This window comes from Aquarana catesbeiana, linkage group LG03, assembly GCF_042186555.1.
Source record: "Aquarana catesbeiana isolate 2022-GZ linkage group LG03, ASM4218655v1, whole genome shotgun sequence".
Taxonomy (NCBI): domain Eukaryota; kingdom Metazoa; phylum Chordata; class Amphibia; order Anura; family Ranidae; genus Aquarana; species Aquarana catesbeiana.
Window position 1 is genome coordinate 318043203 of NC_133326.1, and position 17886 is coordinate 318061088.

The following is a 17886-nucleotide window of genomic DNA, read 5'->3' on the forward strand; positions in this document are numbered from 1 at the left end:
ACTAAACCAAAACCACACAAATGAGTGATATATAATATATGGTTCATGTGATTATGTCCCACAAAGTGTTCCTATATCCGGACTCCTCCCTTGGGAGACAACTTTTTCCAATAAGTGCTGTGTTGTAAAACAATAATGATCAGTGATATACAATCCACCACCTCTAGGTGAATTGGAGCTCACCTTAGGCAAAGACCTCCTGGGTCAAATCACGCCTCTGGTTGTAATATCGTTGTATTCTGTCTGGGTCCTCTGCAGTGATCACCAACTGCTCTTCTAAAGATGCTCAGAGTAGAAAGGAAACATTCATCGAGCAAGATTACTTGTATAAATGTGTATTTATTAAATAAAAATGCCCACTCGCATAGCTGTCATCATGTACATTGCCTGTAATGCTATAATACCAAGAGCTCGCCTCCTCACCGCTCTTTTCGGGTTCCACGAGACACCAGAAGTGACGTCACCGTCTGATGACGTCAGTGACAGATCTGCATGTGGAAAAGGATACAGGAGCATATTCAGAACATCCCAAAAGGTTTTCTTAAACAGTGTCTCTAGACAATTTGCGCAGTGTCACGCCAAAGATCCGTCTGTTCTTAAATTTTGGGCTATTAATAAATATAAACCCTATTGGAGGGGAAGTAATAAGATCAGAGAATTGAGTAAAAGTGAGTCTAAATTAATTTTTGAACTCAATACTCTTAATCCATTCGGTTTGATCTAAATTGTTTTATTTCTGATTACTGATTTAATTAACTATTTGGGATGAGGTGCCAACTACTTGGGTGTTCTACCTCTAGCTGGACATATTTAACATAAATGGTTTATTTTATGTTTGGTTACACTTAGATAACTTAGGGCAATTTTAGAAATTTGTATCTATCAAATTTTCCATGTTGTTTTATCCATGAAATGGCGCTACCACATATTGCTTACAGACTTCCCTTAGCTAAGGTTTAGTTTTGGTCTGTTCCTCCACCACTAGAGCAGCATCTGCTGCGCAAGATAGGGCTTGTCAATTTGCACAAGCATTCATTTAATATACATCCACAGTTTTATTTAAATTTGTTTATATATACATCATTTTATCTATAGATAGATATAGTTATCTATATATAAACTATTTTTTATTTCAATGTTTCATTCCTTGTTTTTTTGCCATTTCAATGTATTGTGTCTAAAATACTGTCTTTTGATAATAATGGTATTAGCAATGTATTATCGCGGGGTTTTTTTTATATACAGTATATCAGTGTTTTGCATCTGATTATTACTCTCTATAGATTTGAGGAATGAGTAGTATAGTGGTCCAATTTGGGTTTTAAGATTGTATCCGATGAGAATTTGTATGCATCAGAGCAGGCTGAACCGATGATTCACCCATCACCATGGCAATCTATAAACAAACTGAGGCTCTTAAATTATGGCTCTCATCACCAGGCTCCATTCTCTTGAAGAAGTCACATGACCAGTGACGCAATGCGTCAGACAGAGTCGGTGACGCCACTTCCGGTGTCTCGTGGAACCCGGAATGAGCGGTGAGGTGATGAGCTTTTGGTATTTCAGAGTTACAGGCAATGTACAAGATGACAGCTATGTGAGTGGGCGTTTTTATTTAATAATACACATTTATACAAGCAATCTTGCACGATTCATTTTTCCTTTCTACTCTGAGCATATTTAGAAGAGCAGTTGGTGATCACTTCAGAGGACCGAGAATACAGAGATATTACAACGAGAGACGTGATTTGACCCAGGGGGTCGTTGCCTAAGGTGAGCAGACAATTCATCTAGAGGTGGTGGTGGATCGTATATCACTGATCATCACTGTTTTACAACACGGCACTTATTGGAAAAAGTTGTTTTCCAAGGAAGGAGTCCGGATATATGAACACTTTGTGGGACATTATCAAATGAACCATATATTATACATCATTCATTTGTGTGGTTTTGGTTTAGTTTCATTTTACTATTGTATGTTACTTCATACTGTTGAGGTTTTTTGATATTAGACAATTTTTGATGATTAATATTTGTGTAGCGATACCCCCATAGGTGTTGCTTTGTTTGTTCAGTCCGTTACGCTGCCTCTCAACCCTAATAACATCCTCAGCCCCCTCTGGCACGCCTGGCAATAGTGTAAGTGCAATGACCAATGAGAAACACACACATTATGATAAAACACAGCAATATTTCTGTTAAAGAATAACAGACAGTAACAATACACAGTAGCTCACAAAAGCGAGTACACCCTCACATTTTTGTAAATATTTTATTATATATTTTCATGTGACAACACTGAAGAAATGACACTTTAGGACAATGTAATGAGTGTACAGCTTGTATAACAGTGTAAATTTGCCGTCCCCTTAAAATAACACAACACACAGCCATTAATGTCTAAACCGCTGGCAACAAAAGTGAGTGCACCTCCCCGGTGTCACATGACTCGTTAGTGTTACAAGGTCTCAGGTGTGAACAGGAGCAGGTGTGTTAAATTTAGTGTTATCGCTCTCACTCTCTCATACTGGTCACTGGAAGTTCAACATGCCACCTCAAGGCAAAAACTCTCTGAGGATCTGAAAAAAAGTATTGTTACTCTACATAAAGATGGCCTAGGCTATAAGAAGATTGCCAAGACCCTGAAACTTAGCTGCAGCATGGTGGCCAAGACCATACAGTGGTTTAACAGGACAGGTTCCATTCAGAACAGGCTTCGCCTTGGTCAACCAAAGAAGTTGAGTGCATGTGCTCAGCGTCATATCCAGAGGTTGTCTTTTGGAAATAGACGTATAAGTGCTGTCTGCATTGCTGCACATGGTGAAGGGCTGGGGGGTCCTGCCAGTTCTCAGACCGTATGCCACACAGTACACGAAATTGGTCTGAATGGCTGTCGTCCCAAAAGGAAGCCTCTTCTTAAGATGATGCACAAGAAAGCCCACAAACAGTTTGCTGAAGACAAGCAGACTAAGGACATGGATTACTGGAACCATGTCCTGTGGTCTGATCAGACCAAGATAAACTTTTTTGGTTCAGATGGTGTCAAGTGTGTGTGGCGGCAACCAGATGAGGAGTACAAAGACACGTGTAATTTGCCTACAGTCAAGCATGGTGGTGAGAGTGTCTCTGTTCTCTGCAGATGGGCAAAATGCCCTCTCACCAAATCCTGTGGTCAATGCCCAGACGAATGTCCTGGAACTGCAGGCTTTCCCGGTGACCCGACTGGTCACCTCACACTGGAACGCTTCACAGTCATGCAAGTGTGCCTCGATATGCATCTGGAATCCCCCTCTCTCAGACTGGATGTCCCGACTGGTGGCGGAGGCCTGAATTGCACGGGCAGATCATCTGAGTGACAGCATCTCTCCTTCAGGTCTGATATCTTTCATTGCCTCATGGTCATTTAGAATCTCCCCAGATAAGCAAGATGTTTTGCTTCCTGCCTCCTAGAGCATGCTGGCTCTTGTATTTCTGTCCCCACAGAAAGCTATGGGGTGGTTTCCAGAATCCTTTGCATCAGCTGCTTGTTAAGCGCTTGCCGACCAGCAGCCGCAGTTGTACTGTTATGTCATGTTACGCCGGGCACTCGCATCAGCTCCGTGGGTGAGCAGGGGGTGCGTACGCGATCGCTCGGGGCACACCTGGAAACGGGATCTGTGTGTGTAAACACACAGTTTCCAGTTCTTTGAGGGAAGAACAGACAGATCGTCTGTTCATACAGAGTATGAACAGCGATCTGTCAACTCCCCTGCACAGTCCCATCCCCCCTTCAGTTACACACTAGGACACACTTAACCCCTTCGCTGCCCCCTACTGGTTAACCCCTTCACTGCCAGTGACATTTTTACAGTATAGCATTGATCGCTGTAAAAATGCCATTGGTCCCAAAAATGTGTCAAAATTGTCCGACGTGTCTGCCATAATGTCGCAGTCCCAATAAAAATCGCAGATCGCCGCCATTACTAGTAAAAAAAAAAAAAATTAATAAAAATGCCATAAATCTATCCCCTATTTTTGTTTTTACCAAAATATGTAGAAGAATACATATTGGCCTAAACTGTGGAAGAAATTAGTTTTTTTTTTTGGGATATTTATTATAGCAAAAAGTAAAAAATATTGCGTTTTTTTTTTAAATTGTCGCTCTTTTTTGTTTATAGAGCAAAAAATAAAAACTGCAGAGGCGATCAAATACCACCAAAAGAAAGCTCTATTTGTGGGAAAAAAAGGACGTCAATTTTGTTTGGGTGCAATGTCGCACGACCACGCAATTGTCAGTTAAAGCGACGCAGTGCTGAATCACAAAAAGTGCTCTGGTCAGGAAGGGGGTAAAATCTTCCGGGGCTGAAGCAGTTAAAGCCCCCCCCATCGATTGGTTCCTGTAACTGCTCCTTTAAATTGGCTTTCTTCCTTCTGCCAATAGGAACATAGAAAGGAACAGAATAGCCTGTGTGAGTCAGCTCACATTACATTAAAAACTCAGTGAGTCAGTGAAACAGGGAGAAGGAGGGGGGTGAAAAAGCCTATTCAGACATGACAGGCAGCTCTCTCCCTGTTTCAGGCTGGAAAGCCTGTGTACATTGCGGCGGCCAGCTTGGCGGGTCGCGGCTTACAGAGTGAGACACCCACTACATTTGATTGAATTAGCCAGCAGGGGGAGCAGATGCAGCATCCATCTAGGTGAACGTAAAGGTTTTCTTTTTTTACAAGCCCATATTTCTCTTTTAAATCTTCAAACAATAAATTTACTGAAACACTATTTCCCCAATTTCTTCAAGATTTACTATCACTGTCATTCCTATCTACGGTATGTCTCAGAATGATACCTTCCCTTTTCCATCACAGCACTTACCACAGTTGCTCTGTGGTTAGATGTCTCCTTGGATAAACAAGTTTTTTTATACACAGAATTTGTCCTGGCATCTTGATTGCAAGCAAACAGCTGCCAGCAATGAAAACTCTTGAGACATTGTGCTAACAATCTCAGAGTCAGATTCCATTTTTTAATTGATTTTGAATGTGCAAATCCCAAAGCAGTCATTCTTATCTTTGTATTAATATGGTGCAAATTTCTTTCCTGCAGCCACGGGTTGCAGAAAAGGAATTCACACAATTCCCCTATAAACACAGACAGTGGAATCCCCCCTGCCGAGACACAGTCATTTTCCGTGCAGAGGAAACTGTCTCTGCTGGGAGAAGACAGTGATAATTGCTAGCGGCTATAGCAGCCGCTAGCTATAATCGCAAGCAAATCAGACTGGTTGTACCCAAGCTGATCAATCAACTTGGTACATTTAACCTGCCCATACCTGGTTCGAATCGTCTATAGCCGGCCTTTAAGAGGTGCTGACCAGGAGCAAACATGCAGCTAGTCAAGTGTAAGGATGCTTGTGATTTTAAATAAATCAGCACTTTGCAAGTTCCCTTCATGTTAGCCCAACACAAAGGGTCAGCCAAAACAATTAGATCCTCGTATAATTTCCCTCCAACGAAATATGCACATCCAGGATTCAGTGCATGAAGCCCAAGGAATTCGGAGGAATACCTTTTTTTTTTTTAACAGCAGAGATGAGAAGAAGATCAGACTAAAAAAAACTGCCTTCCTGTTCCCTAGCAACATGCTGCCAAGCCTAGATTTCCACTAATACAATTGTTCAAAATCCATACAAGTAGAGATTATTGTATTATTGTGCTGAAAATGATCACATTGATTCATAAACTCTACCCATGTACAGCCGTCTCAAGTTCACTGGCAAAATGTAACTATGAGCTGATTACAGTGCCTTGCAAAAGTATTCACCCCCTTGGCTTTTTACCTATTTTATTACATTGCAGCCTTTAGTGCAATGTTTTTTTTTAATCTGAATTATATGTGATGGATCAGAACACAATAGTCTAAGTTGGTGAAGTAAAATTAAAAAAATATATACATAAAACAATTTTTCAAAATATTATAATTGGCATAAAAAGCTCTGGTGCAACCAATTACCTTCAGAAGTCATATAATTTGTGAAATGATGTCCACCTGTGTGCAATCTAAGTGTCACATGATCTGTCATTACATATACACACCTTTTTGAAAGGCCCCAGAGGCAGCAACACCTAAGCAAGAGGCTCCACTAACTAAAAACTGCCATGAAGACCAAGAAACTCTCCAGACAAGTAAAGGACAATGTTGTCGAGAAGTACAAGTCAGGGATAGGTTATAAAAAAATATACAAATCTTTGATGATCCCTAGGAGCACCATCAAATCTATCATAACCAAATGGAAAAAACATGGCACAACAGCAAACATGCCAAGAGACAGCCACACACCAAAACTCACCGACCGGGCAAGGAGGGCATTAATCAGAGAGGCAGCACAGAGACCTAAGGTAACCCTGGAGGAGCTGCAGAGTTCCACAGCAGAGACTGGAGTATCTGTACATAGGATGACAATAAGCCGTACGCTCCATAGAGTTGGGCTTCATGGCAGAGTGGCCAGAAGAAAGCCATTACTTTCAGCAAAAAACAAAATGGCACGTTCTGAGTTTGCGAAAAGGCATGTGGGAGACTCCCAAAATGTATGGAGGAAGGTGCTCTGGTCTGATGAGACTAGAATTGAACTTTTGTCTGGCGCAAACCCAACACATCACATCACCCAAAGAACACCATCACCACAGTGAAACATGGTGGTGGCAGCATCATGCTATGGGGATGTTTTTCAGCAGTCAGGACTGGGAAACTGGTCAGAGTTGAGGGAAAGATGGATGGTGCTAAATACAGGGATATTCTTGAGCAAAACCTGTACGACTCTGTGTGTGATTTGAGGATAGGACGGAGGTTCACCTTTCAGCAGGACAATGACCCCAAACACACTGCTAAAGCAACACTTGAGTGGTTTAAGGGGAAACATGTAAATGTGTTGTAATGGCCTAGTCAAAGCCCAGACCTCAATCCAATAGAAAATCTGTGGTCAGACTTAAAGATTGCCGTTCACAAGCGCAAACCATCCAACTTGAAGGAGCTGGAGCAGTTTTGCACGGAGGAATGGGTAAAAATCCCAGTGGTAAGATGTGGCAAGCTCATTGAGACTTATCCAAAGCGACTCGGAGCTGTGATAGCCGCAAAAGGTGGCTCTATAAAGTATTGACTTTAGGGGGGTGAATAGTTATGCACATTGACTTTTCTGTTATTTTGTCCTATTTGTTGTTAAATTCACAATAAAAAAAAAAAACATCTTTAAAGTTGTGGACATGTTCTGTAAATTAAATGATGCAAATCCTCAAACAATCCATGTTAATTCCAGGTTTTGAGGCAACAAAACACGAAAAATGCCAAGCGGTTGAAAAGTTTTGCAAGGCACTGTACATTGTTATGTGCCTTTTGTAGGGCAGAGGGATCTACATGTTGCTACATAGTGGAGCCCATCAAAAATGAGAGCAAAAGCTACAGAAATGAGGCAGAATACGTAAATACTTGAACATCTTCTGCTTATATGAGCAAAAAAACAAATGTAAAATCATATCTCACTTCATTCACAGTTAGGGCCACTCGTTATTCTGGTACTTTCCGTTTCTCTTCCTCTCTTTCTTCTCTTTCTGCACTCTCTCCAATTCTGCTTCATACATCATTTCCTGGATGAGGTATTTTTCTCTCCGCATTCGATCTCTCAAGTCTTTGGGAAGGTCAGGTATCAGGTAGGAGATCAAATTCTTTATGCAAAAAACAAGATGCTGGAACACAAAATGTGATCATTTAGAAAAAGTAAAACATTTTTTTTTAAGCTAAATAATTATGGAAAGATACAAGCGGGAGATACTTAAATATATCATATGTTCTGATTGGTACTGTTAAATAGGGATGAGGTTGGCTTGCAGTTGCAGTGTTGTCCCATTGACTTGAATGGCCAAGTTTGACAGGCAGTGCTGTTTTTACTGCTCTCCGGTTGCCGATGGGAAGAAGACCTTAGGGAGAGCTGACAAATCCTTGTAAGTAGAGATACGTTTTCTTTTTTTTTTTCTTAATTTCTTTTTTTCTACATTTTGGCATTGCACATTTGGCAGCAGGCAGGCAGCACAGCCAACACCATGGCGGTGTCTGGCTTCCCATGTCTTTTGTTGGACAAATTATTACTTACTAATTATTAGATCTACAAATGACCAAAATTAAACCACAAGATTCAACCCCATCTACAATGGGGTTCGTAGTTTGTGAACCTCAACAAAAACGTTGCAAACTAAGCCCGGGGAGATTTAAAGTGTATGTATACCTAAAATTTAGTTTTTCAGTTTTGGATAGAGTAGGGAAGGGTTTTGGAGACAGAACAGGAAGTGAATGTAAATGTTTACAGTGAGATAAACGGTTGTTCTCAAAACAAGTGTCCCCATTGGAAGCATTCCCCACTGTTCTTGGGAACAACAACATTTTAGATTTTCCATCATTTTTTTTTTCAATGGAAAAAGCCCAAAGGAGAAATACAGAAGATGAATTTCCCTAGTGGGACACAGACAGTAATAAAAACTTGACAGGGACAGGGGTTCTAACCCATCCACACTCGAAAACATTAAATAGAATTTGACTATACATACACTTTCCTTTTGGATGGCATAGGGAATGGTTAAATCCCCTGTCACATATCATTTTTTGGCATCTTTGTTCCATTGTGAAGATTTGCCTTTACTTATACAAACTACTCCGAAGTGGCAGTAAATACAGTAAATCCTCCTCAGACAGCTATCACCATAACTGGTGTCTCTATTTGAAGCTTTCCCCTCTAATCTTGTTCTACTGACAGTTTAAAATTTTTGATTTTGGATAGATACACTTTCATAAGAATTTACAAGCTATTTTGTACGGTTTTCTATATTACAGAAGAGAAATAACAGCAGTGCTTCTGCTGGTTTCTAAAGCTAGCCATAGATGGCTCATTTTCTCATTTTTTAGCTGGAGGGCTGAAGGAAAGAAAATCAATGTCATCGTTCAGCCAGTAATTTTTCACCGAACACAGTCTATTCTAAATCAACTTTTTTTGAGCCATGGTGATAGTGCTTGCAGGACAACTTACAGCTTGAATTTCAGACCATTCAAGCCATCTATGGATAGCTTAAAAGAGAAGTTCGGGTTTAAAAAATAAAACAAACAAAAAAAACATTTATAATCACCTAGGTGGATGCAGCATCAATGCTGCATCTATCCCCCGCCGCCCCTATACTGAGAACTGACCGCTGATCGCTAAGGACAGTACGCAGGAGAAGTCCGTAAATATACAGGTATTGTTAGAATAAGCTTAAGGTAATGTCTCAAGCATGTAAGAATGGCTAAGTATATTGCCAGACATTATTACAGGTACTCAGCTGCATATGGCAGAAATAATCAGAAAAACAAATTGGATGGAAATCTAAGCATTTCATGAATATTTATAAAATTATTATAATGGGTAACAATTTTCAGAATGTACAAAAATAGTAATGATAAAAAAACAGCATAACAGATGACAATAATGGATAGAAATGATGTGCTCAGAAAGTACAATTGGTCCTGAACTAAATCTAGATTTTAAATCTTGTTTATAAGAGATGCAGAATTTACCAACGAACCCTCTTGTGTGTATATCTGTGTTTGTGTCTGTGGCTGACTATTCATAAACCTTTTGTTTGTTACAATATAAGACCTATCAGGGAAGCAGGACTGAGCAAAGACAGATTGCCAAGACATTGAAGTAGGGTTGCCAACAGTCAGTAAATTTACTGTCAGTTTGGAAGAGTCAGTGATTTTTTACAGCTGTCAGTAAATGTCCACTAGAGAAATTTTTGCTCGGCAAGTGTAAGAGAGAACCCCTTGGCAGCTTGATGCAGCACCAGCAGTCACATATCCGGGCAGAGTTTGGAGCCAGTTTGGATTCTTTTTAATAGAAGCAGGCTGGAGCTGGTGGCAGAAGGAGCAGGAGGCCGCATTCGCCAATTCTGCTCCTCTAGTTTTGGCTGCAGTGTGATCGCAACTGTGCTTCGACTGCCACCTCTCTGCATAGATAGGTAGTTGAAACCCAGTGCTTGTCTGGCAGCAACAGCTCCTGAAGCCTGATCTTACAGTCCCTCGTGCCCCACAGCTACACTGCACTCTCCTCCTGAGTAACCTATCCTGCTTTTCTGCAGTTCTCTAAGAGGTACTGTCAAGGAGGGGGATTTGGGGGTTGGAGTAGAGCACTGTACTGTGGGAGGGGGCAATTTGGGGGAAAAGGGGCACCCCTGTACTCTGCACCCTTTATACAGCGCACCCTTGAACCCTGCACTCTGTAAGCAGCACACCCCTGAACCTTACATTCTGTATGCAGCGCACCCCTGAACACTGCACTCAGCACATATCTAGCACCTACCTAAGTAGGGGGTGCCATATATAATACAGTGCAGGCGGTGTACACAGTATTTAATACAGTGTGTACAGTTTCTAATACACTTCAGGCAGTGTACACAGTATATAATACAGTGCAGCCGGTGTACAGTACATAATACAGTGCCTGGCGGTGTACACAGTATATAATACAGTGTGTACAGTTTCTAATACACTTCAGGCGGTGTACACTGTATATAATACAGTGCAGCCTGTGTACAGTACATAATACACTTCAGGGGTGTACACAACATATAATACAGTGCAGCGGGTGTACAGTACATAATACAGTGCAGGCGGTGTACACAGTATATAATACAGTGCAGTCAGTGTACAGTATATAATACAGTGCAGGCTGTGTACACAGTATATAATATAGTGTGTACAGTTTCTAACACACATCAGGCCAATGTACACAGTATATAATACAGTGCAGCCGGTGTACAGTACATAATGCAATGCAGTATACAATACAGTGTGGTGCAGTGTGAAAAAAAAATCCCCATCATTTCCAGAAGGCCATCAAGGAGAGGCAGACGCTCACAGGCCAATAAAAGAGGGCAAGCAACCTCTGTTTTCTACAGTGAAAAGTGGTGGTCATGGACATGGTGCATCCTCTGCAGGCGGGCATGCTTGTCCTTTTTTTCTGCTGCTGGTCGTGTTATTGAGCCATAACACGCAGAAGAGTTGGTGGAGTGGATAACTAAGCCGTCCTCATCCTTCTCATCCTCTGTCACCCAGGCGCATACTAGTTTGCCTTCCAGGGCAGCTGCCAAAGCGGACTATTCCACCTGCTCCTAGTTCATAGTTACCAGAATTATTCCACCACAGTGTCGGTTACATGCTGCTGGAGCATGCGCAGCAATTTGAAGGCTCCGAACCTAGCAGTCATGGTCCCCCAGCTGCAGAATACTGCCAAGTTTGCTCCAGTGATGAGAAGGGAGGGGATTATGAGGTCACTGACTGTACTTGGGTGCCTGACAGAAGAGAGGAAGAAAGTGAGGAGGAGGAGGCACAACTCCAACAAGGCAGGATGTCCTCCAGGGACCAGCTTAAGGGCAGCCACCCTATTGTACCACACCACAGAGCTCCACAGGTGCAGGACGCTGCTGACTCCCTGCTGACTTCCAAAATTTCATTGGTGTGGGCTTTTTTCGACACATGTGCAGTAGATCACACCGTTGCTGTCTGCAACCTATGTATGAAGCGGATCAAGCGTGGCCAGAACAGCAAACGCTTGGGTACCACATGCTTGACAAAACATATGACGACCTGCCATGCAGTCCGTTGGCAACAGCACCTGAAAGACCCACATAATAAAAAAAGGCGGACTTCTCCTTGCTCCTCATCTGTGATCTCAACCCCTATTATACCTCCAGTCCTCTCAAAAATCTGCACTGAGAGGAATGAAGGTATAGAAATAGGTGCCAAAAGTACTTGCAGCCAGTCTGCTAGCAGTACACCACCAGTTGATATCAGCAGGCAAATTTTGCTACCCCTGTTGCTGACCTATAAAATAAAATAGTGTCCCAGCCATCCACATGCCCAGAGTCTAAATGCTAGCTTGGCCAAATTGCTAGTACTGCAACTGCTGCCTTTTCAGCTGGTAGACTGCCCGCTTTCGTGAATTTGTGGAATGTGCTGTACCACAGTGGTTTTCATGTAAGGCCATTCCAACTCTTGACCGTCATGTGGAAGGCAATGTTTTGGCCTCGTTGGACAGGGCAGTCAGCAGCAAGGTTCATATTACCGCTGACTCATGGTCCAGCAGGCATGGTCAGGAACGTTACCTTTCCTTCAGGGCGCACTGGGTAACTCTGCTGGCAGCTGGGAAGGATACAGGACAGGGTTCAGTGTTGGAGCTTGTTCCGCCACCACGCCTCCAAAAAGCTGGTGGTGATTCTGCCACATCTCTCTGCTCCACCCCCTCCTCTTCTTGTTCCTCTATGGGCTCTTCTGCAGAATTGTCCTCTGAACCAGCAGTGCTCTCTAAGCATTCAAGGGCTATGCAAGCAGTCAGGCAAAAAGATGCCATGTGGTGCTTCAGTTGGTCTGCGTAGGGGACAGGAGCCACACTGGGGCAGAGATTCTGTCAGCTCTGCAGGGGCAGGCTCAGAGGTGGTTGACACTACGGCAGCTTGAGCCAGGAATGGTTGTATGCGACAATGGCACCAACCTTCTTTCCACCCTCCGACAGGGACATATGACCTATGTTCCATGCTTGGCACACGTCCTGAATTCTGTGGTACAGCGTTTCCTGACCAGGTACCCAGGCTTACAGGAACTTCTGAGGCAAGCCAGAAAAGTCTGTGGTCATTTCCACCGGTTATACAATGCCAGTGCCCAGCTGGCTGACATTCAAAGGGCATGCAACCTGCCCACCATCCGCCTCATTTGTGACATTCCCACCAGGTGGAACGTTGGCAATACTGCAACGGCTGCACACAGAGGGCCATCAATGAGTACCTGTGTGAGTATGGCACCAGGACAGGCTCAGGGGAGCTTGGCTTCTTTTTGCCACACCAGTGGCTACTGATCAAGGATGCATGCACTGTCCTGTCACCATTTGAGGAGGCCACAAGGATGGTGAGCAGCGACAATGCATGCATCAGTGACACTGTCCTTCTAGTCTTCCTGTCGGAGCACACGCTTCATAGAATCATGGACAGGGCACTTGAGGCAGAACAGCGGAAGGATAAAGAGGACTTTCTTTCCTCTCACGGTCCCCTTAATGCAGATTGCATTCCTGCGGGGCCGCCAAACACGCAGGAAGAAGAGGAGGAGGATTGAGTCAGCATGGATGTGGATAACACACAGCAGCCTTCAAGAGATGGTTTTCAGTGCCCAGAAACCCAAGGAGTTGTACGTGGCTGGGAGGAGGTAGTTCCTGACAAGGTCATCCTTAGTGACCCAGAGGGCTCAGAATCTCATGCTTCTGCAAACTTAAGCTGCACGGGCTCCCTGATTTTGCAAAGCCTGCGAAAGGACCCAAGGATTCATGGTAACCCTTCTTGATCCACGTTACAAGGGTAAAGATGCAGAGCTCATCCTGCCTTTGCAGAGGGAGCAGAGGATGAAACATCTTCAGGACGCCTTGAAGAAAAAGTTTGTGTAATGCCTTTCCAGACCCTGGTTCTGGACAATGTGTTTCTGAGGCTTCGTTTGGTCAGAGAAAGAGCGGTGGAGAAGGTGGCCGGCTAACCAATGCCTTTAAACAATTTTTTAGTCCCCAGCACCCTGGGCTTATAGGTTCAAGCAACCATCGGCAGCATCTGCATTATGTGGTGCAGGAATATCTAAGGGCAGTAGTAGACTTGAGCATCCACTGGGTTATTAGGTCTTGAGAAAACAAGGAAACAGAGGCGCCTCTGGGTGCAGACTTAAAAACAATGTTAATAGAATAAGCAGCAACAAGAATTGCACTCACATTTAGGTTGAGTTAAAAAGGGAGTCCCAAATGTAACCGAAGGGGTCTGTGAGGTCAATCTTCCTGGCCATTTATGTGTGTCATCAGACTGGTCTTCAGATGCGCTGAATACACCGGCTGACAGCGATGGAGGAATACCAGAATGAGGCTTGGAGAGCAAACAGTAATCCAGGCGAGGAGCGATGACGTCACACACTATGCGACGCGTTTCCTGAGTCACCAAGCCGTGAGTGACATGACAGCTGCACTCCTTTGTCAAGCTAGTTAACATGGGACTAGTGAGGGGAGTATATGGGAGGGAGTGGGGGAGTGGCCTTAAGGAAGAGCTGTATGCAATTATGTCAACAATAGCGAAGGGCATGTGAACTGGACTGGAAGAGGGACAAAGTGAAAGTACAGAAAAGAGCAAAGGGGACATGATTAAAATGAAATCACAAAATAGATATCTGGTACTAGGGATGAAATAAATTAAAAGGTGAACTATAATATAAACGGACTATTAATAAAAACATAGGTAACTAAAAAAGAAAATAAAAAATTAATGATTAAAATGTATATATAGTTATGTATATATACACACACACATATACAAACTCAGACATGATATGTGTAGTAGTATGTGTGTTTTTGTTAAAAAAAAGGAGACTGGAGGAGGCTATTGTGTCTATAATGTATAGTCCTCTAAATGGATATCATATGAAGAGTATGGGGGAACAATCTTTAAAACGAAGGAAAAAGGGGGGGGGAAGGGAGAGGGGGGAGCAGGGGGGGGGGGAGGGGGGCAAATAGGGCGGTAATGGAAGGGGGATGAAAAAAATGGTGTTTTTTGCGCCAAACACTTGTCATATTATTGGGTCTTGAGGATGGACCACTGACCAGAACTGGTTCAATATGTAATTCAGCTACTGGCCTATCCTGCATCCAGCGTGCTTTCTGAACGCATATTCATTTCTGCTGGAGGGTTTGTAATGGATCAAAGAGTGCCCCTGTTCACAGACTCCGTTGATAGGCTCACATTTATAAAAATGAATCAGTCCTGGATCAGCAGCTATCAAGCCCCTGATGCTGATGTAACTGATTGAATTTGCTAGGGATCTGGGATCCCTTGAAGACTGCCTATGCTGCCTATCCTATTCCTGAATCTTGATGATGCTAGCTTTCAACAATATTTTTGGTTTCGGGCACCACCACCAACACCCAAGGCCCAATTTTTCTGCACCTGTTTGACTGGGACATGTAATTACAATTTTTTGAAATAATATTTAACAGCAGGGCCCATTCCTGTGCCCAACAAGAGTAACTGCGAGGGGTTACAGTGTTCTGGCACCACCAACACCCAAGACAAAAATTTTCTGCACCTGTTTGGGGCATGTAATTACAATTTTTTAAATACTATTTAACAGCATGGCCTGTTTCTGCACCCAACAAGAGTAACTGTGAGGGGTTACAGTGTTCTGGCACCACCAACACCCAAGGCCCAATTTTTCTGCACCTGTTTGACCGGGGCATGTAATTGCAATTTTTTAAATATTATTTAGCAGCAGGGCCCATTCCTGAGGCCAACAAGAGTAACTGTGAGGGGTTACAGTGTTCTGGCACCACCAACACCCAAGGCCCAATTTTTCTGCACCTGTTTGACCGGGGCATGTAATTGCAATTTTTTAAATATTATTTAGCAGCAGGGCCCGTTCCTACGGCCAACAAGAGTAACTGTGAGGGGTTACAGTGTTCTGGCACCACCAACACCTAAGGCCCAATTTTTCTGCAGAGTAAATAGTGCAGTCCGTATAGTATATATACTGCAGTTCAGAGTATATAGTGCAGTCAGTGTTGTGTATATATAATGCAGTGGAGGGTATATAGTGCAATGCAGAGTATATAATATAGTGTGTTGAAGTGGTTAAGGGGAGCCCTATGACAGAATTAATTAAAAAAAAAAAAACGGCATGGGGTCCCTCCAAAAATTCATATAAGGCCCTTTGAGTCTGGTATAGACTTTAAGGAGAACTCCACGCCAACATTTTTTTTAAAAACAGCGTGGGGTCCCCCCCAAAATCTATACCAGGCCCTTTTTTTGTCTGGCATAGATTTTAAGGGGAACTCCATGCCAAAATAAAAAAAAATGGCGTGGGGTCCCCTCAAAATCTATACCAGACCCTTATCTGAGCAAGCAGCCTGGCAGGCCAGGAAAGGGGGGGGCGACCGAGCGCCCCCTCTCCTGAACCATACCAGGCCGCTTGTCCTCAACATGGACCTCCCCCTCAAAGCACCTTGTCCCCATGTTAATGAGGACAAGAGCCTCATTCTGACAACCCTGGCCATTAGTTGTTGGGGGTCTTATTGGAATTTGGAAGCCCCCTTGTACCCTACCCATTCACCATGAAAAGTGTCAAAAAGTGAAAGCCACAATGGACAGTTTTTGACAATTCCTTTATTAAAAAAGAAAAAAGAAAAAAAAAGTGTCCATCCATCTTCAATCATGCCGCCCGAGGGACCCGAAGAATAGAAAAAAAAGCTCTGCCTTGGTAGGAGGCCTCCTAGTGACTGCTGTCTCTTGGCTGTGACAGCTGTTATATAGGCAAGGGCGGGGCCACCCGGTGATGTAAGCAAGTGACCTGCCCCCTTCTGACGTCATGTGACGGGGTCGTCCGTCGTGTGGGGGGGGTCATCTGGTTACGTCAGCGGGTGACCCCCCTTGCCTATATAAGAGCTGTCAAAGAGAAAAGACAGCAGTAGCCAGGAGGCCCCCTTTGGATGGATGGACATCACGGGACACTTTTTTTCTTTTTTAATAAAGGAATTGTCAAAAACTGTCTATTATGATTTTTAATTTTTGACACTTTTTTTGGTGAATGGGTAGGGGTACAATATACCCGATAACCACTCACATAGGGTGGGCCGGGATCTGGAGGCCCCCTTGTTAAAGGGGGCTTCCAGATTCCGATAAGTCCCCCACCGCAGACCCTGACAACCACTGGGCAAGGGTTGTCGGGAAGAGGCCAAGGTTGTCGAGAAGAGGCCCTTGTCCCCATCAACATGGGGACAAGGTGCTTTGGGGGGGACCCCAAAGCACCCTCCCCATGTTGAGGGTATGTGGCCTGGTATGGTTCAGGAGGGGGGGACCTCCAGGCTGCGAGCTCGGATAAGCGTCTGGTATGAATTTTGGGGGGATTCCATGCCAATTTTTTAATTATTGTGGCATGGAGTTCCCCTTAAAATCCATACCACACCCGAAGGGCCTGGTATGGACTGGGGGGGGGCACGCCTATTTTTTCCTTGATTTTTTATCTACATTGCCGGGAGCAATTTTAAATTACATTTTTTCCTTTAGAAATTTAATTTTGCTGCAGCACTGTAATACACATCACACAGATGCGCCACTTTACAGGCAGACTAAGGGGATCCCCCAGGCATGATATTTAAAGGAATATTTCACTTTTATTGTTTCACTTTAAGCATTATTAAAATCACTGCTCCTGAAAAAACGGTTGTTTTAAAAACATTTTTTTTTGCATTGAAACGTGTCCCCTGGGGCAGTACCCGGGTCCCCATACACTTTTTATGGCAATAATTTGCATATAATGCCCTGTACACATGTTAGGATTTTTCAAAAACAAAACCGTGGATTTTTTTCCGAAGGATGCTGGCTCAAACTTGTCTTGCATACACACGGTCACACAAATGTTGTCGGAAATTCCGAACGTCAAGAACGCAGTGACGTACAACACGTACGACGAGCTAAGAAAAATTAAGTTCAATAGCCAGTGCGGCTCTTCTGCTTGATTCCGAGCATGTGTGGACTTTTGTGCGTCGGACTTATGTACACACGCTCGGAATTTTCGATAACAAGTTTTGTTGTCGGAAAATTTGAGAACCTGCTCTCAAACATTTGTTGGCGGAAATTCCGACAACAAATGTTCTATGGAGCATACACACGGTCGGACTTTCCGACAACAAGCTCACATCCAACATTTGTTGTCGGAAAATCCTATCGTGTGTACAGGGCATAAGCCTGTAAAAGTAGCGCTTTTGATTTTTCATGTTCGTGTCCCATACACTTTAATAGGCTTAGCATGTTCGCACAAATTTTTTG

General features: G+C 43.4%; 1 protein-coding gene across 3 annotated transcripts in view; it reads right to left on the reverse strand.

The window, feature by feature from the left end:
- The window catches only part of ANO4 (anoctamin 4), a 360013-nt gene that overhangs the window by 1046 nt on the left and 341081 nt on the right, over positions 1 to 17886 (reverse strand). For all 3 annotated transcript variants that reach the window (XM_073620380.1, XM_073620381.1, XM_073620383.1), the window contains one exon: positions 7511 to 7713. In XM_073620380.1, the coding sequence (XP_073476481.1) occupies positions 7522 to 7713 (192 nt within the window). In that variant the 3' untranslated portion in view covers positions 7511 to 7521. The remainder of the gene's footprint in view (positions 1 to 7510; positions 7714 to 17886) is intronic.